At 43.0% G+C, this 21052-nt stretch overlaps 1 protein-coding gene across 1 annotated transcript; it reads right to left on the reverse strand.

Moving 5' to 3' along the window:
• Position 1: 1 nt before the first annotated feature.
• Positions 2-19856, reverse strand: LOC148912516 (uncharacterized). Its single transcript, XM_089027845.1, has 2 exons — positions 19594-19856; positions 2-501 (listed from the first exon to the last, which is right to left on the reverse strand). The coding sequence occupies exons 1-2, from the start codon at positions 19649-19651 to the stop codon at positions 188-190; spliced, it is 372 nt and encodes a 123-aa protein (XP_088883971.1). The 5' UTR covers positions 19652-19856; the 3' UTR covers positions 2-187.
• Positions 19857-21052: the final 1196 nt, after the last annotated feature.

The following is a 21052-nucleotide window of genomic DNA, read 5'->3' on the forward strand; positions in this document are numbered from 1 at the left end:
GTCTTTCAAAATATCTTTATTTACAAGACTTGCTCTTTTGCCTAATGTGATAATGTCCTCGAAAGGCATTGAATGAAAAAATATAGAAAACTATGTTTTGTTAGAATAAAGAAATACAATCGTTGCAGCAAAGACCATATTTGATTACAAAGAAATATATCATCAGTTCCAAAATGTGTCGTGAAAATTACGTTCCGTGGTCCCTGATGATAACATTGACTATCAAAGCCAATGAAGTCGTAAGGATTCCAACATATGCCTCATTTATGTATATAGAAGATGAAGCATTACAGTAATCATCTCGACAGCAGAAAACTTGGCACGTTCCATTCTTGCACTTATTTTGCTCTTCGAAGCATGCGCTGAGAATATTGCAACTTTTTTCGATTAATCTCCCTTGGATTTTCTTTTGGCAGGCGTTTTGATCTTCAGGGCATTCTGTGTCTTTGGACTCACAATTAATAGTCGAAGAACACTGATAGCAACTGATGGCATTGACGTCTGGAAATGTAAGAGAAATGTGCGAGATATTAATACATTCAATTCTTTCTTTCTTTCTTTCTTTCTTTCTTTCCTCCCTCCCTCCCTCCCTCCCTTCCTCCCTCCCTCCCTCCCTCGATCCCTCAATCCCTCCCTCCCTCCCTTCCTTCCTTCCTTTCTTTGTCGCCCCCACGCATAACACAGAAACGTGTCATAACGTAAAGGTCACTTCCGGTTAATTTCGATAACAAAAATATAAAATACATAAAACAGGAGGGCGCACTATTTACATTTCCAAAAATCAACTTTTGAACCATAAACGATTGTACTTAAAAAATATAAAGAAGTCATAACTGTTGATAATATTTATCAATTTGAGCGCAGTTGCTTCATTAGTTCAGGAGTTATAATAAATTAAAGTTGATAAATTTTAGTAAATGTAGGTTGGTTGGCAACATACAACATCTTGCCAACCAACATACATTTACTGTCAAATTTCACAACGTTAACTTGGAAACCATCAAGAGATTTGTCCTCAAATTCTCATATATCTTCTAAAGCGATAGGATCTTGCCACTTTTGACGTTTGTTCGTTTATTGCTTGAATATCCAAGAATTTCACGTTCTTGATCAAAACAAATGACGTCATCGTACGCATACCTATCAAGCACGCAATTTCAGTCATGCTCTGAAAACTTCGCTTGACAATTTTCAAATTAATATAATATTTTTTTTTATTATTCATTATACCGTTTTTTGTTTTTGTTTTTGTTTTTTTGTTTTTTTTTTTTTTGTGCATAAGGAAATATGGCTTATTGTTTTGTCTGTATCAGTAGTATAGGGAATGGGGGTTCCAGCGCAATCTCAACACGGGGTAAGACCCGCGTCAAAAATCCACCTACGGACGACCCCCACTCCAAGTGTGGTTGAGGGCAACAGCGCACTTAAATATGTTAGTCTATATATGGAGTGCGAAGATTGTAAAGAGTTTGCTTATGATTTCTGTGTAAAGTGCTTGAAACCCAAGTTTGTACCTACTAAGCCAAATAAGTATATTTGTTGTGGTAAAAAAATGCAAATAGAAGACGACACGTCAGCGCAGTGTTACGAATGTGGTAAGAATATTCGTAATGCCGTACCAAATGCTACCAAAGAGCAATATTACGCCAATGGAGGTCGTAAGAAAACGCCATATAAGAGAATAAAATACTTCAGGGACTGGATGAGTCATATCCAAGGTTTACATCCGGTATATTTAAACAACGAAGTAAGGAAGAAAATCATAGACCATTTAGAAGAGCCAACCCCACAAAGTCTACGAAAAACGTTGAAAAAATTAAAGCTAGGGAAATATTACAAAGCTATTCCCTATCTTTTGTCTGAAATTACCGGTAAGTCTATTCCTGAGGTTTCTGATATGACAAAAGCCGAGTGGATGTTTTGTCGGCTGAATAAGGATATTCCTTATTATCCTGACGTAATTTACGAAATATTTTACAAAATTGACCCCAACCACCCCCTGTTAGGATGGATTCCGAGGCGACAATAACATATTACGCGTAATTCATACGATGAATTTATATTACGCGTAATAATTCGCCAAATAATTCATATTACGCGTAATAATTCGCCAAATAATTCATATTACGCGTAATAATTCGCCAAATAATTCATATTACGCATAATAATTCACTGAATTTATATTACGCGTAATAATTCACTGAATTTATATTACGCGTAATTTCTAGACTGACGTTCGATATGTAAATAGAATCCTGTCACGATATTTACTGAGCAAGCTTTCTTTGAAGCTCTTCTTTCGCTTCTTGGTAAATCTTTTTGCGAGATTCCTCGGAAAGATCTTTTACGACTGTTTTTTTATTCCTTATGTCCGACTTTAATTTCTCGTATTTGTCTTCTTCGGTCAGAATAAGCGAGAATTCTACGTCGTCTATCTTTCTGTCACGCAAAGCCTTTGAGACAAGATCGGTAATAGTATTTACTTTAGCCCTAGACAGAGCTATTGTCGTGTCATGCTTGGATATTTTCGTGGATAGCTTTTTCATAATACCCGTAGCAACAGCAGAAATAATACCACAGGTTGCCCCAACGCCGGCCAAAGGAACTCCAACAATTATTCCCGGCCCAGTAAGCGAAGTAGCAACGCCAGAGCCCGTTAACACAACAGATATGGACCCTGAAGTTATCGCAATCTTATGTAGCGTACTCCGGGCTCTAACGTACTTTTTTCGGACTTTTTCATAGTGTTTTGCCTGCCCTTCCAAGTAAGCCAGGATTAAGTTCGCTTTGTTGAGCCTAAAGTTTTCAGCGTTTAATTCGTTAGGACCTGTATCCTTAGTGGGAACATCTGGGTACAACTGAGGTGCTGATGGTATAACATCCATTATATATACTAATGTACGACGCTTTTGGGAATGATATTGAGGAGCAGCCACATCACGACAACCGGGATTATGCCAACTGGAGAGCCTTTAGGAAGATGTTTCCGCATGCAGACCCTAGTAAGTTCGAAAGAAGACCCGATGGGATTTACTATAACGGCTCTAGGATGTACAGCAATGCAGACTTGGAGCAAGTAGGTGATCAGGTGCAGCGATTGACGATTGTACACCCCGTTCATAAAGAAAGGCCACCAAAACCCGAGCATAAAGCACCTAATTTTCCTAGAAACTTATTGTTAACCACGGAAGATTACCCATTTTACGATGCTGAAGGTGGTGTAAACAACTTCGAAAAGCTGGTAACGCACCTGAAGATTTCAGTGGGTAGGCAATCATTTGATGTAGTAGTAAGGAATATCTATGGGGATACGATGTTAAAGCATACGTCGGGTAAAGAGGCCAGGGAATGGTTAGCAGGACCCAATATGCGATATTGGCCGCAGCAGTTAAACTTTGCTGTCTGGGCCGCCACTAAAGGTTGTGGCGTTGCCGCGGATATGTTTCACGTTCCGATCATGCGGTTTCACGTTGCCTTTACGGTAAGGAGGTTGTTGAAGGAGCTTAACGTACCTTTACCGGGAGATAAGGCATTTAATCCAATGAATAATCGATATAACGCCGCAGCCCTAGAAAGGTTAATTAATGAGTTCAAACCACAGCAAAGAGACTTTCGTTACAAAGAGGGTAAGACGCATGGGCTGGGTATAGTTTACGTTTGGGGTGCCAATGGTGAGAAGCCGGCTGACTACGGACATCAGGAATACCCAAGTAATGAGTTAGAGTTCGGTGATATGGGTGGTGATAAGAGCAATAATTCATTAATTACCAGAATCCAATCGAACTACCTCGGCACTTGGGATCCATTCGTGTTGATGAAAGGAAAAGGTTTAAGGAACCTAGCCAGGATTAACCGTAGCATTGAAGCATTCGTGTACTGCATCCTGGGAGCGCAGGTAAATACCCGCAACCCCATTGTTGGATCCCAAGGCGCTTCACAGGAAACGCAACAAGAATTCCTAACTTTATTTGAGTCTGCAATAATAGAAAATGACATATCTAAATCGGTGCAGAGATATCAATTAGCGGTGCAGCAGTCTAAAGTGCGACTGGATTACGCTTTGTCGCCTGGTTGTTGGTTAATGCCGAGTAATTTGGTTATTAACACCAATTCCGTTGTGGGTTATAACAACAAGCTGCAGCGAGCTACTAAGGATATGAAGTTTGGGGTGAATGACGTGAACTCTGACACTCTTAGGAACATTCCTCACTTCGTAGAGAAGCCAAAAAAGTCACACGAAACGAAGCTACCCGTAGTTAAGAAACCATCAAAGAAGGTCCTGCCTGCGATACCTGAGGAATATGACCATAACTTACTAAAGGCCGGCTTAGCAGCTGCAAGCATTGGTCTGAGCTATTATATATGGCGATGAACAACCCCTACGTAGCTGGAGTAGATTGTGTCTATACGACTTACACAGGCGAGAAAAAATACACCCAGAGCTCTTGGGTTGATGTCACGGGCATGTCTGTAGACTTGAACTACTCGGGAAAGAAGTTAATCCTTTGTAGTATTTGCATTGGCACGAGCAGCCATGCTAACGTGGGCTTTAGGTTCCTGGATGACAAGGGTATACTGCAGCCTATGAGAAATAAGACAAACAACAGGGAGCCTGCGCATTTCTCCGTAGAGCCGCCAGCGAATAGCCTTGAAAATCATTCCGTTTGGACTTTACACATGGTTGCCGATTGCCACGGGAAGGTAAAGCTGCAGATAAGAGTAGACGATACGGGAAAGGTTACGGTAAATAGCATAGAGGATCAAAGAGACTACGTTTATAATCACAAGAGCATTAGCACTCTTACGGTGGTTAGCCTTTAAATATATGAATAACCCACATGTAAAGGAAGATTGGTTCCTTCATTACTTGGAGGAGAAGGACTACGTAAATGATGAATGGTTTGACACCGAATTGTGGGTAAAGGTTGGAGGTTTAGGATTAATCACGCGCACCATTAGTATTTCAACGGGGTGGCATTGTAATGTTGGGTTTAGGATCATTGATGAGAGTAACCGACCATTACTACCCTATAGAAAAAAAGATAACAATAGGGCTCCAGTTCATTTCTCATTCGAAGCCGAAAGAACAAGCGCAGAAGACTTAACACCAGTAACTTTTCATATGATAGCTAATTGTCAATATGCAAAGTTACAAATTCGCCCTAGTGATGGGATCACGTCGGGCATCAATGCCGGTGAGCTGGGTCGCGTTCAGATAAATGCCGCCCCGTCAAAAGATCCCCCGACGGATTCTATTTGGAATCATAAACCCATTTCTACTATGACTGCCCTACCCCTGATACCAAATTATCAAGGCGGCGCGAATACTATCTTTACTTATCGCCAGTCGAGGACGCCTCGGGCGCCCGACGACGATAAGCCACCAGTAATACACGAGGATAAGATTAACCCTTCATCTTCTTCAGGAGTACCACCCCAATAGCGACAACCAAGATCCAAATGTTGTTGCCCACGAACTTTAGCAGTTCGCCGCCGGCCCTAAGTGCCAAGGAAACGACCGAACCCAGCAGCCCAGGAAGACCGGCTGCCATCTTTTTTCCTAAGTCCGTCAGCCCATTGCCTAATTTCTTTACGCCCGCGCCTGTAGCCTTAAGCGCGGATAGGATAACTCCTACTACGGTGCTAATAGCGACCGCAAATGCCAGCGGAATACCATACTTCAAAAGGGCTCTTTTTATCTTTTCCTTGGTGGTAAGCCCCAGCTCCTTTTCCAGGTTGTCCTTTTGCGCCTGTAATTCCGCAACTCTCTCCTGAAGGGTTTCTGATTCCCTTTGGACAGCCTCCCTTTCTTCTTCGGTACGAGTTAGGTCCGCAATTATTTCCTGCTTTTCGGATATGTTTTTTTCCAGGTCTTCGATGGCCTGAGTTTTTTGCTGGATTTGCTCTTCTTTAATGTTGATTTCAGCAACTAACTGCCGCCGCTCCACCAAAGAACCCTCTATGGTGGTTTGTAATTTCCTAACTTCCTCCTGACTCATGTTTAGGTCCTGCAGAGCAAGGCGAAAAGCCTGTCGAGCTGTATCCCTTTCATCTAAAGCCTTTTCGGCTTCTCGTTTAATTTGCAGTATGCTTTCGTCTTTACTTTGACCCAGCCGCAACAATTGTTTTTTATAGCTTGACTCCCTTTCCTTTAGCGTTTTTTCTAACGCCGCCGTCGGAGCATGTGATTTCTTAGCCTCCTCCAACTCCCTTTCTGCTTTATCCCGATCACGTAAAGCCTGATCTAAGTGTTTCGTCATTTCTTCCATTCTTACGTCTCGTTGACTAAACTTCTTCTCAGCATTAGCAAGTAGTCGACTTTGCTTTTCGTACGCCGCCTCTTTTTCTTCCAGCGCCTTTTGCAGTTCGATAGCGCGCCTTTCTAGCGCAACCTTTTCATTCAGGGTTTGCAACCTTTCTAACATGCTCCTAGTAGCCTGCTGAAAGCCTTTTAATCTTGAGACGTCGCCCCTAACGTTGCCCTCCTCATCAAAGAGGGGTTGCGGTTTTGTCCAGCGGTCTTTGTCGGGAAATCTTAAGTCTTGGACGCTTATGAGGACTTTGTTTCCCTTTTCCGTAAGCTTTACGTCGTCAGCATCAAAGTTGTCGTAGCGCTGCGTTAGCTCTTGCATTGCCCACTCTACGGTTTCCCGCGCGGCTGCTTCCGGCTCGCCCATGTTTTGAAGCTCTATGTACTCAGGGGGAGACTTGCCGGGGTTCTTTTCCCCCCACTTACGAGCAAAGGCTTTCTTAAAGCTTCTCCATTCTTTACCAAACATGGTTACGAATTTAATGTCGAGCATTGAAGAATTAGTATCTGCGACCTTTATTAGTTCTTCATATTCGTTGTCGTTAATATCAGCCTGGCCTTCTTCGGTAAGGGGATCCAATTCGGGATCTGTTCCTTCTACTTCCATTATATATGATAAGCTCAAAGTTAAATCCCAACGTATTACCTAAGCAGGTTGGCGGACTGAAAGCAGAACGCACCTTTCACCGGGTCACATTCACACCTTCTAGCGCAAAGCCAGGGGAAACCCTGTATGTGGGCGTTCCCCGCCTAACGGATAACCTAGTATTGGTTCCTGGCACCCTGGCTTTAAGGTTCGACCTAGCGGTACAGTCAAGCCCCACAGACGAAAGGATTATCGTTAACAACGTGGGTCGCAACATTGTTTCTAAGATGCGTGTAAAGTTCGCTGGGGAATCCTTGCTGGACTTAAATAGGTACGATCTGTATACCACGTACAAAGACTTATGGTTGACAGCCTTTGACCGCGCGCAAAGGATAGAACAAGGAATTGGTAGTGTCATTCTACGTAAGGTTCGCACACCTACGAAAACGCAACCTACTGACGGCAGCGGAGAAACCGCAGTGGCAGACGCAAAGCGAATAAAGACCGCCTATGGTAGTAAGTATGTCATACCACTGGACTTTGAAGTAATCACGAATCACGGTGTGTATTACCCAAGACAGTTATCCGAGCTACAGTTTGAAGTAACTTTAGCAGATGCTAATAACATCATTGGTGGGCTAAGCACTGCACTTACCACAACAACCCCATACTCTATCACCAACTTAGAATTACAGTACGAAACGGTATACAGCGAAGAGCTGGCCCGTAGCGCTGGCATGGAATACAGCTCCGGCAAGGCATTCCTTTACGACCACGTAGTGATGTATAAGACGTTTAGCTTCTTGGATAAGACGGATGAGGTTATCAACCAAAGCATTTACCTCCCCCGAAGAAGTCTCACGGGGTTGATGCTGGTGTTTGCCAAACCCTACGAAGCCGGTAAGCGCGACTCCGAGGCCTTTCACAACCCTAACATTACTAACGTAGGGGTCAACATAAACGGCGTTCCAAACAAGGTCTACTCCCAGGGGATAAAGCCCGCAGACGTGTACAGAGAGGCCATGCGCAAGTTTGGCGACCAAATTAACCCTGAGGAATTCTTTAAGGACAAATATGCGCTGTGGATTGACATGCGCACCATTAACGACGAAGACCTACATGGTCAAGGCCTCCGTCTAGTAAATACGCAGGATGGCATAACATTGGAGATCAAACGCACCAAGAATGCCTCCGCGGGCGACGGTGATAAAATAAACTGCTACGTCTTCGTCGTGTCTGACGCGCAGTTAAGCGTAGAAATGAACCAATTGAAAAGCGTTGCCTACTAGGACGGCTGAGGAATGAAGTCGTCAATGTTAAAATATTTCTTGAATATACAATGCTTCGCGTATTTGAAAGCAACGGTACGAAACTGCAAGTCGTGCAAGGCGATAAATTGTACTTCAAAGCAAAGGAAGTAGCGGCCGCATTGGGCTACGAACGCCCAAAAGATGCAATTAAGGTGCACGTTCGCGATAAATACAAGGTAAGGCTTAGCGAACTTAGAATGGAGGTGAATCGCCTCCCTTCCAATTCACACCCACATTCCCTGTATGTGAACGAATCCGGGTTGTATCAGTTGATATTCTCCTCGAAGATGGCAAAGGCAGAAGAATTCCAAGATTGGGTCCTCGAAGAAGTCCTACCCGCGTTGAGAAAGACGGGTAAATATGCGATGGACAAACGCTTCGACAGCCCGAATAAATTAGTTTTTAAGATCGAAAATGAAGCCGACCTACACGCGAAGGTAGTCGACTACATACGTAGGTTTTACCCCGATTTCATCATAGCGCCGGGTCTTGGCGAGCTTCAAGATTCAGACAGCAAGCGCATAACATGCTGGCGAAAAGGCTACCAAGCCGGCCAGCCAGACCTTTTAATCCTAAATGCGCATAAGAAATACCGCGGGTTGTGTATTGAGTTGAAAACCCCAAAAGGAAACGGCGTCTTATCCGCGAAGCAATCTAAGAAAATCTCACAGCTTGACGTAAATGGTTACCTAACGATGGTTAGCAACGATTACGACATCATCTGCCGTGCCCTGATGGATTACGCGGATGGCATTCGTATTCCCTGTAAGGGCTGTGTAAAGCGGTTTAAGTCCTACGCCACTTTGAAAACGCACCTAAAGATATTCCATAGGTATAATGAAGCTCAGCTTGACTCACTGGCGTGATCTCGTCCACGGCAAAGCATACGAAATAAAAAATTACGTCGTCTTCGAAGACATCGACCGTTTACGGTTAGTCCTCAAAGACTTAGAAGGCAAGGAATATTCCCTTTGGGCGCCGGATTGCGTGCGGTACGTAATTCAGGGCGAGGAATTCACCCACTTACGCAGCTATGGTAAGGTAAATGGCCGATGGAAGTTTGACATTGAAAGAACAGTCACTCCATCTCCTCTTTGTAGTTAAGCGCCCGCTGCGCTTTAGGATCCGCGGAGCACCAATGCCCCACAAAGGATCCTTCGGAGAATACCCTGTCGCAATGAAGGCAGGCGTATTTTTTACGCGGCGGCTTACGAGGGGTAATGCAGTCGGCAGGTAGTTCGCAAGTAATACAGTCCATATATTGAAAGGGTAATTAGAATGCCTCCCAGAAAGGCAGCTGCGCTAGCATATACCTTTAAAAGGGGTTCTTATTTTCATTATGCAAGCGCCCTTAAAAGGGGTCTTTATTTTTATTTATTATTATTAAATATCCTTAATTCATTATTATAGAATATTCTTAATAATAATAAATAAAAATAAGAATGGGATTTGAGACTCTTTGCGCAAACCCTACTTTACTATCTTAGGTCCTTTCTAACTTCTACGGGCTTTCCTTGCCGCCTCATTGCCGGCATGCCAGGCCTCAAAGCGATCTAAGTACTCCTTAAAGCCGCCTTGGCCGTCGTAGAGGCACTGCCAAATATGTTGGTCACTTCTTTGACAGCCGCAACGCTCGCAGGTTGCCTCCCAATATTCCCTATCTTCCCACCTTACGCCTTCGACGCAGTCAAACTCCGCAAAGCGCTGGTCAATTTCCTTCTTCCGGCGCGTTAACTTCCTTTGGGTTTCCTTTGGGCAACATCGTGCGGCAACGTCGCCGTGCTCCTCGCAAGCCACGCTCAGCAGGTCGTAATTGCCGCGGCACCGATGTCGATGCCATTCGTCGTTCTTGTCCTCCTCGCAGCGCTCACATACGTTCTTTAGGCAAACGCGGTTATCCACGTGGTAATCCAACATTTGCGCGCTGCTAAAGAGTCGATTACACTCCTTACAACGCCTTTCGCGTGCCTTCTTAGCGCATACCTTCTTTTCCAGGTGGTATTTTAACATTTGCTTGCTGCTGAACTCCTTGTTACACCGCTCACACTCCATATATAATAAGGATTTAATAACCCTTATATGGGATACCGCATAAAGTCCTTAACGGCCAGAAACTATTTCAAAAAGTGTCTCAGAATGTTGACGTTTAGGTTAAATCTTTGTTAAGGATGCCTGGAAACTATTTCAAAGAGTGTCTCAGAATATTAACAATAAGGTTAAATCTTTGTTAAGGATGCCTGGAAAGCCCGTAATGGTTAGTAGGCGGCTTAAAATAGTAAAGTAGGGTTTGCGCAAAGAGTCTCAAATCCCATCCTTATTTTTATTTATTATTATTAAGAATAATGAATAATAATAAATAAAAATAAAGACCCCTTTTAAGGGCGCTTGCGGGATTCAAAATAGTAAAGCTAAGACACTTTTGAAATAGTTTCCAGGCATCCTTAACAAAGATTTAACCTTATTGTCAACATTCTAAGACACTCTTTGAAATAGTTTCCAGGCATCCTTAACAAAGATTTAACCTTATTGTTAATATTCTACAGGGGATATCGCATGAAGTCCTGCACGCTTTCTTTTGCCCAGCCCGCCATCGTCAAGAGCGCACCAAACCTTTCTGCGCGCTTCAGACCGCACATTTCATCGTACAATTCCTGCACGCGCTCTTTTAACCGATCGATCTCTTCCCTTTGCATTTCTATGGTGTCTCTTTTATCTTTTGCGTCGGTGGCAATCCTTCTTACTGCGTCCACTGGGTCCATCGTATATATAATGGATCCGAATCATATTCCCTGCAATGCTCTCATAGTAGGACCCACCGGCTGCGGAAAGACCCAATTCGTAGTGGAGCAGTTATTAGGACCCTTTAGATACCGTTTCGACTACGTCGTGCTATTATGCCCCACCTACGTGAATAACCGCACCTGGACGGGCATAGGAGTGAAAGATGACGACTTCTTTGTAGATATCTTAGATCCTAACGAGTTATCCGGCCATCTTAAGTTTTGGCACAAACAATTCCCCAAGAATACGCAAACCCTCCTTATACTGGATGACATTGCCTGTGGGGACGACGTAAAAAGACGCACTTCCGAGCTCGTTAAACTCGCCTTCAGCGGTAGACACGACAATATCAGCGTTTGGTTGCTCTCGCAGCAGCTTACCAGCGTCTCTAAGCCCTTCAGGGAAAACATAGGTTCACTTGTCGTATTTTATACTCCGAGCAAGTCTGACCTGGAAACCATCTTAAGCGACTACGGCGGTGAGATATCCAAGGAACAGTTACACGAATACATGCGGCATTTAAAGACGCACCAACATTCCAAGATGATCTTCTCTTTGAGGTTTCCGTATTCCATTAACATATATGGATATTGAGCAGCTCTTAGATGAAGTCCCCACACAGTTAGATGAAAGTAACCTCAAGGAACAACTTAACATTCTTGTGTCTTCTGGGAAGTGTAAAGAAATGATAGGCAAGGAACTTACCCATGAACAGGTTAATAAGTTGTCGGAAGAGGAGGTTAAGAAGTTCCATAAGAGGTACGAGGCCGCCCTTGCAAGTAAGACCACGGACGCCGTAGCAGACTCAGCCATTAAGCTGGCCACCAAGCTTCTCGGACTTGCGCTGCCCATAGACGACGTGGAGCAACTGCGGAAGGACATTAGTGATGACTATGTCATCGCCCAAGAACTTAAGATAACCTGCGGGTGGTTGTCTTTGAAGTGCGGTAAGTTAATGGCAGTCGCCTCTGCGGCACTTCACGTAGCTCAGCATGTCGACTTGAAGGAGGTACTAGGTTCCTTCGGAACATCTTGGAAGGACTTCAAAAAGGACAGAGAAGTCGAAAAGGTCTTCCAGGCAGCACTTGCTGAGGTACCTGATCAAGTCGCCTCAAGTACTTAGTTAAGTCGTCCTTAAGTACTTGGTCAGGTCGCGCCCAGGTTATTTCCAAGTCGTCCTTAAGTACTTAGTCAAGTACTTATCAAGTCCTTCAAGTCCTTAGATATAAATGAGTGAACCAGAGTCGAAGGTAGAGCAGCCCCAAGAGGAGCAAAAGATTACCAAGGTTAAATCTCCAGGCAGAGTCGCTGCCGGTAAGAAGCTCGCGGAGATGAATAAAAAGAACAAAGCCAAAAAAGAAGAAAAGGTGGAGGAAAAAGAAGAGGAATCCTTCATTAATCCTGGGTACGTCATTGGCGCGTTAGGAGTTGCTATAGCAGCAGGCAGCCTTTACTTACAATGGCGGGCAACGAAGCCAAAAGTAGAACCACCAACATATCACGCGCCCGTGCACGCACCTGTGGAACCGGCTGTTAGAAAAAGTAAGATCCCTGAAATGGAATAACCTTCTCGCTTTGTAATATAATGTCGACCGCGTTATTGAAAACTGTTGAAGAAGCAGCTATTATTACTTCCATCGTTGCGGGTATTGGTTGGGTAGGTAAGAAAGTGCTCAAAGAAGACTTTACTGAAGACCCAAGCAAGAGCTTCGCTAATTTTGCTAAGATGACCGCTGCCGTTGGCGGGGCTATCATGGTAAAGGATTACCTACGGAAGGAAAAGTACCTACCTACGACGTAACTCGTGAAAATCCCTGTGATTTTCTAATATATAATGGCTAGCGCGGTCGTAGGTGGAATTGTTGCAGCTTTAGCATTCACTGGAGCTAATTATGGTGGTCAATATTTGGATAGATTAGTTAGAGGTGATCGCAGCGGAGATTTAGCCGCCGAAAGAAAGAGACACGACTTAGCGCTGGAGAAATATCAGCGAGACGTGGCAGCTTGGAATGAAAAAAGACAAGCTTACAGGGATTGGTTGGACAAGAACTACCAAGACAAAATACAGGCGGATAAGAACTTCGAAAATACAGACTACGCCTTTAAACTTTATGCACAGGCACACCCCGCGGCATTAACGGGGTTAAGAAAGCCTCAGTTTAAGAATTACTATCAGCCTTCTAAGAAACAAAAAGAAAGCGAGTTGGTATTCGTGGGAGTTGCAGGGCTGGCAGGAGGCGTAGCTTTGGCGTATCTGCTCTAACGAAGGAAACTGTGTTTCCTGAAATATATGATCGTCTTTTTGGAAAGCGATAAAAATAACTTTACCACTTATTTGAATCCCCCCATTAAAGCCCATAAGGTTCGGCTGGTTAGTTGCTCTTTGTACAATTCTTGGTATAATTTAGTCAATGCCTTGATCACTGAGCATAAAGGCGGCGGCAACTATCAAGGCATATTGCTGCCCGATGGACATTACACGCCAATCACCCTTGCTAAGGAATTAGCAAAACACGGTCATACGCTCACCACAGGATTGCCGCACGAAATGACCCTCAAACATAATATGCCAAACTATTCAGTAACTTTTGGAAAGTCTGACCCATTGGGGTCATTATTATGTGCCTCAGGCAAGACAATTACCGACACAGCCATACCTGTGAAATGGAAAGTCGCATCCTCTTACGAAGTCTATTGCGATTTGGTCCATAGTTACAACAATGGAAAAAAGTCTTCTCTTATGTCCAAGTTTCTGCCCAAAGGTAATCCATTTGACCCAGTAGAATACACTCCCATTTCTTTAAGCTATGACTTGTCTCATTTGGTAGAAAGCATAAACATCACCATTAAGGTGGACGGAGAGACGGCGGATTTCAACGGACGTAAGATCAATCTTGTTTTGGAATTCATATAATGGGCCGCGTAGAGGACAAACTCAAGAGGATTTACTATGGGCCTGAAGGCTATTGGAAAGGAGCGTCGGCCATCAAGAAACTCGCGACCGCGGCCAGGGTATCAGAAGAAACGGCTAAGAACTGGTTGAAAAAACAAACCATCTGGCAGGTTTATCTTCCCGTGCCCAAGTACATTCCCAGGCCCAGCTTTACCGTAAATGTCCCTAATGAAGTTCATCAGGCGGACTTGCTTTTCTTACCACATGACAAGGTGAGAAAAAAGACCTATAGATACGCTTTGACCGTAGTTGATATCGCAAGCAGATACAAGGACGCCGAACCCATAACCAGCAAGGATTCTGGGGAAGTCGCAGAAGCCCTAGGTAGGATTTATAAGCGCGTTTTGAAATGGCCTAAGCTGCTGCAAGTGGATGCGGGAACGGAGTTCATGGGCGTGGTTACTAAGACCCTGAAAGACCACAGCACTAAGATTAGGAGAGCCGAAGCAGAGTACCACAGGGGTCAGAGCATCGTCGAAAGATTCAACAAGACCTTGGCCGAGCGCCTCTTTGGGTACCAGTATTGGAAAGAGCTGGAAGATCCCTCCAAACGCAACAGGGAATGGACTCAGAGGCTCCCCCAGGTTGTCGCGGCTTTAAATAACGAGGCGGCCAGGGCTACGGGAATAAAACCCAGGGATGCCATAAAAAAGAAACACGTGGAACACAAGTCCTTCGTCAGAAGTTCGAGGGCAGTCTTCCCCCATGAAAAAAAATTAGGTAATGTCACGGTCCGATATCTCTACGGACCGGGTGAATTAGAAGGAGGATCCAAAAGAGCTACGGATCCTAATTGGTCTTTGGAAACTTACCAGATCCGAAGCGTAATAGCTAAGAAGGGTCAGCCCATCTTGTATTATCTTCACGATGGCCCCACACGTGGGTTCGTCATGGAAGAACTGCTTATCGTGTGATGTCCGAATGCTATCGTATGCACTCCGTCATCACACATCCATCGCTTACCGTCAAATGCAGACAGTGACACCTTCTCCTGCGTGACGTTATGTATCTGATGACCATAGCTGCGCAGGCTGTTCATCTTATGCCGCTGTTCCTTGCGTGTTCGTAATACGTTGAGGTAGGACTCGTGCGTAATGTCCTTCTTAACCACGTACTTTTTTACGCCTTTAGCTTTCTTTTCTACGCCGTCTAACTTTAGCACGCTGTACATCTTTGGTTTCAGACCCACGTACTCTACTATGGGTTTTCCTAACATTTCGTCTTTCATCTTCCCAATTACCTTCTTATTCTTCGCAGAGTAAAGGAAGTGCTCCTTCGGGTAACCGCTGGTGTCGTACTCGTCTATGTCGGGGAGGCAGTCTTTGTAAACGTCTTCCGTTTGCACTTCTAGAATTAGGGAGTCGGTGTCTGTGTACAGGAGGCGACAGCGGTCTCCGTACTTTGGCTTAAGCTTATCATAGTAGAACTCGTACATAAGCAGCTTCGATAGATCCAGCACCGTAAAGCCTGTGTAAACGGGCTTGTTTAGTAAGAGGTTTGCCCTTTTCATGTGAATCACGTAGAAGTTCAGCATTTCTACGTATCTAACGAAGCCTGGCTGTGACACGTATGCTTCTGCTTCCTCTTTGGTGCTGACTATTTTTACGCTTACGCGCTTGCGGATGTTCTCCATTGTCTTTCCGAACACGCTGTTGTTCATCAGTTTGAAGAGGTTTTTCTCGAAGTCATTTTTCGCTGCGGTACGCTTTTGCGTGTTAAAGTCAATGTAGGGGCGCATCCAGGGTTCCTGCGTGAATTTTAGGACTCTGTGGATCTTCTCTACGCGCATTCCGTGTCGCACGTAGAACTGCAGGTTGCGGTAATGTACCACATACTTCTTCTTATCCATCAGGTTCATAGTTAGTTTCCTGTACGGTTTGTAACCAGGGCACATTTGCTTTTGCAGCGGACTTAGCTGCTTAAATGGTATCTCTATCGCTTCTGGTGCTAAGGGGAACTCATTGTGTTCGTCGTGCAGGCGCTCTGGGTACTCCAGATCCACTTCTAAGACGTAACCCTTGTCTTCCTCCTTTCCTACCTGCATGTAGAAGTCTATCGGCTTCACTGGATCCCATTCGAAGTCTCTCACAGGTAGGTACTGTGACATTGCCCAACCATAAAGGTTATTCGCATCCAGGTAGTAAATGTATGTGGTTGGTTTCTCTGGGTCGTGCTCTACTAAGGGGTTGTTTGCGCGGGCGTAACGTCGGCTGGGCCCGCATACGCCGCCACGAATACCGTCTTCCATAAACCGATACATGTCGTACTCCGTTAGGAGATCCAACTGCGCATTTGTCTTCTTTAACAAAGCACTCCAGCTGAGCCCAGGAGCCGTGTAGAAATTAGCGGGATCCAATCCGTAATATTCTATAGCCATCTTTCTGAAGCTTTGGAAAACGTCTGCAAGCAGCACTACGTCAGACCTTAGGTAGATGTCGTGGTAGTCCCCCATGTTCTCACAGGAGTACTTTTCCCACACGTCTAACGCATGCTGGTACTCCTCATCCTTTATGCCGGACTCGTTTAGGGTGCTGTAGAAGCGATCTTTGGGTGGTAGGGACTCTTTGAATCGATCCCAGGAATCCATGTATTCGTATGGGTAGACTCCTTTCCTTTCCGCACCATATTGACTGGAAATGGGAAAGTTGGTGTTATACTTTACGAGGTTTGCCAAGGAGTCCGCCATAAACTGCTGCGAATCTAAGAACTTTAGCTTACCCACAGTTACGGACATGTAGCGCTCTTTGTTGTTGGGTATGCATTTGACGTCGGAGCCGTCTGTTCCTTGTAGTAGCAAATGGGAGTCGTACCCGCGGAGGTTGTGAAAGAACACCGGAATCTCCATATCTGGATTTACTTTGAAGTTTATATTGCATTTCCAATGAGCCGCTCCTCTGTATTTACCAGTGATGTGGCAGTGATCCCTAACCTTATCCACATAGAAATCCTCAACAAATGCTTTGTGGCAGTGACTGCAGTGCGTGGAGGGCTTTCCCGGCTTCTCACCTTTCTTAGCATACTTCCCGCATTTAAAATGAGCTTCTCCTAGATACTTTCCATCTTCATCCCACGCTTTCTTGGCTCGTCTTCCAAACTGAAGAAGCGTATGTTGGCAAATGTGGCATTTTTTTGCCTTGTTAAAAGCCTCCTGGTTCTCTTTGGTAAATTCCATCTTCTTTGGACGTCTTAATTGTTCTCTTATCTCCCCCTCCTCTTCTCGCAATGCTTCTAGAAACTCATTAGCTGCGTTCTTACCTCGGTAAATCACAGGAGGGTTTGCTTTACCGTCTGATCTGACTACTATGTAACCAAAGGAGCAGATCTCGTGTAATCCTACCTTATTCGTGGCACCACGTTTCTGCTCTTCCTTAGTTATCAACGCTTCGAAGTCTGCATATATCACGTAAGGCACTTGCATCTGCTTTTGATGGTTTGCGTATGAAAGCTCTTTGTTGGTGGGCATCTGGATCCGTTGCGCCACTTCTTCGACTCCGCGGCAGATCTCATCGTGTTTCTTTAGGGCATTTAAGGATGTAAATGACAGCAAGCAGCAGTCGCAGAAGTACTTTTTGCCTTTGTGCTTAGTATGTCTGTAGAATAGTCTGCTAATGTGTTTAACCCATGAGTAGTGTCCGCCGTGGTAGAATAAATGTACGCGCTCTCCTTTACTTTTTGACAGAACTAACGGTACTATCGTCTGCTCTCTGACTCCGTAAACGTTAATTGCTAGATCGTTTATTTCCTCAAATATGGGGATGTCTATCAACTGCATGGGAAATTCCACACCATCCCACTCTAAATCGTCTGTGGGATACTTACTTGTCCTACAGGGATCCTTCTCTGCTGGATACAGTGCAGACCTGATTGCCCACATAAAGCATCGATTGTCTTCATTCTTCACGTTTACAATAGCCTTCTTCCTTTCTACCCACGTTGGTAGCGGTACGTAACTCCCCCCTCGTATGGGTACGTACCTGGCTATACTTATCTCTATTCCTTCAACCTCCTCTACTGTCCAACCCGATCCTTCTTTCGTGTAGTTAGACAGCGACTCCATTATTGCTTCTAAGGCTTCACTGAGTGACCTATCCAAATTCGTGGATTCTAATATCACTAACGACTTTGATCGCAACATTGCTGTCGTCATTACCTCGTCTTTTGACAAACTTACTTCTACCATTATGCTCGCTTTCAGGGCTCCTAATTCTTCTATACCTTTTCGGAGAGTCCTTTTAACCTTCCTTTCTGACTGACGCCAAAACTGTCTAACGTCAATCTCACCGTTACCGGGTATTGACACCGTGCTGAAGTTGCTTTGGGATTCCATCTATATAATAGGAAATATTTTATACCTAATACCAAGCACTTTTTAGGTCGTCGTAGTCGTACTCACAGTCCTGACAATGCCAAAACAATTTAACCTTAGTCTCAAACTTCTTACCACATCCACAATCATAACTGCTCATACACTTCGTCTTCATTTTCAAATGCTTTTTCAAATCCGCTTCTTTCTTAAAAGTTCTCTTACATTCTTCGCACTCCATATATAGACTAACATATTTAAGTGCGCTGTTGCCCTCAACCACACTTGGAGTGGGGGTCGTCCGTAGGTGGATTTTTGACGCGGGTCTTACCCCGTGTTGAGATTGCGCTGGAACCCCCATTCCCTATACTACTGTATCTAAAGTATTTTCTGTATCTAAAATATTTTCTTTTGCTAGCACTAATCTAGGATTGAAAAGCGTAATCGAAGTTTAAATTTTAATCTAGAAATAGATTCCGTTGTTCAACGCACGCTTAGTGTTCATCTAGGATCAAATCGTGAGTTAAATTTAACACACCTAGCAAGGTAGTCAGTTAAGACGCTAATACAGGATTAACTACACAAAATTAAAAAATTTGTTCGATTTTTTTTCGCACAGCAAAGAAAAGCTCAAAGATATAGGTTTCTCTCGTGTCAAGGAATGCACTGACAGCGAACTTGTGTGCAATACCGATTTGGAAGAGAAGCCATTATTAACATGAAAAATCTGATTTACGAGTATCAAGAGCGAAAGACGATGAAATCATGCTAATAAAATTCGTAAACATACTTTCAAAAACCTCTCAATTCTCCTCAAATTTTTTTCGCTAAGAGAGCACTTTCCGAGGGAATAAGATTAATTTTCGCGTGCTTTAATTTTACTTTAACTGAGAAAAAAATTAATTTAATTATGAGAAAAAGTTATATATGGCAGACATCAGCTGCGCGATGTGGTACATTTAAGAAATATTGTCTTTCAAGTACGTGAATTTTCACGATCATAATAATCCATAGTGATCCAATATTATCTTAACTATTGATTGATGATTAATGATGCTGCATTTTGCTTATCTAGGAGTGATAATAATAATAATAATAATAATAATAATAATAACAATAATAACAATAATAATAATATTAATAATAATGAGTATTTTATATAGCGTCAATATCGCATGGCTTCAACAACGCTTTACAATATATTGATCATAAGAAAAGAAATTTGGATAAAACCGAAAAGTAGGTTTATATTTGAAGTTTAAATCAAATTTATAATACATATTAGTTTAAATTTGATCATTAAACTTATCATATCAAGAGCTACAATAATATACATGTTCAGTAACTTACCAATGGTTACGGAAATCGTCAACGAAATAAGAAATACAGTCGCTGCTTTCATTTTCATGGTTACCGTGGCTTGTGTCTTTTCTTATACTTCGTGCCGTGGAGACATTCATAAAAGTTGCGTGATTCTTCTGTCCATTATAATTTTTCTTCAAATTGTCTGAAACTTGTCACTGTGGAAATAAAAGAATATGATCTTTCTAATAGCATTCCGATCTTAGTACGTGTGTTTTCGTGATCTTTACGTGATCTGAGCTTTTCTAGTTCTGCATTGATGGCTAGGTCAGAGATGCTAATAAGGAATAAAGGCATCCATCCATAAAACCTTCGGAGTATTAAAACAAAGAAAGAAAATAACAAGAAAGTAAATTAAAAGATACAATAATATAGGAAGAATAGATAGTTAGAGTGCAAACAATATAACCGTGAAACTTTAGTAATACTAAATAGCACAATTTCATGCAAATTCCATTGTTTTCTATTGTTTAACTAGCACTATTTCGTACTATTTAGTAATTAGTGTTTCACGGATTAATTGTTTGCACTCCAGTGTACAGCGATCGTTCAATTTTTTCACCAGTTTTTCTATCGCTTGTTTCAATTACAAAAGTATCCATCTAAAACTAGATCTTCATAGAGAATGTCAAACCCGATTGTTCTAGCAATGAAATGGCGCAGAAATCCTTTTCATCAGATAAACAATAGAAAAAATATTCCATACTGAGATTAAATCGATTGAGCTGACATGGATTGGTGAATGCATTAGATATCATTTTACTTGGTCTGTGAAACGAATAAGTTATATTGACATATCAATTTATTATCTTACAAAAGGTTATGGACCATTGAAATTTGGATTGTTAATTAAATCTAATCGATACCGTTTTTAGCCACATGCAAGCATGCCACACTAAACCCTGAGTACTTCGATCAGCCCCTCAGAGGTTGTTATTGATCTGTGAGTCATTAGCATTTATTTATTTACTTTATTTACTTATTTGTCACTCTATTTACAATTCAGATGGGAGCTAATTATTGCTAAGTAATCATATTAAATACAATTATAAAGTATGATAAAGAATGTATGTAGATCAGGAGACAGTAAGAAGCAAGACTACGAGGATTATAGACGATAAAAGTGTGACACGAGGAGGAACCAGGACTTGCGTCCCAATTGACATCCTTTCCGTCCCTATTGCAACAGTAAAAAATAATACCAAGATCTCATTTTGAAGTGATAATGCTGAATTTGAATTTAACTGGATATGGAAATAACTACAAGATACCTTAGCGATCGATAAGGAAATTAAATTGATTTATAGCACATCACTGTGGTGGCTGGTATGAGGGTAGTTTCTGATAATAGTAATTGAGAATATGCTGTCTAAGTTTTATCAGCGACAACGGCTTTGATTTCATTTCACTGGAAAGACCGTTCCAGAGCTCTACAGTTCTTGGAAAA

The sequence above is a fragment of the Actinia tenebrosa genome, unplaced genomic scaffold (genome assembly GCF_029948245.1).
Source record: "Actinia tenebrosa isolate PJP-AT-01 unplaced genomic scaffold, QUT_ActTen_1.0 PGA_scaffold11__36_contigs__length_13525064, whole genome shotgun sequence".
Taxonomy (NCBI): Eukaryota; Metazoa; Cnidaria; class Anthozoa; order Actiniaria; family Actiniidae; genus Actinia; species Actinia tenebrosa.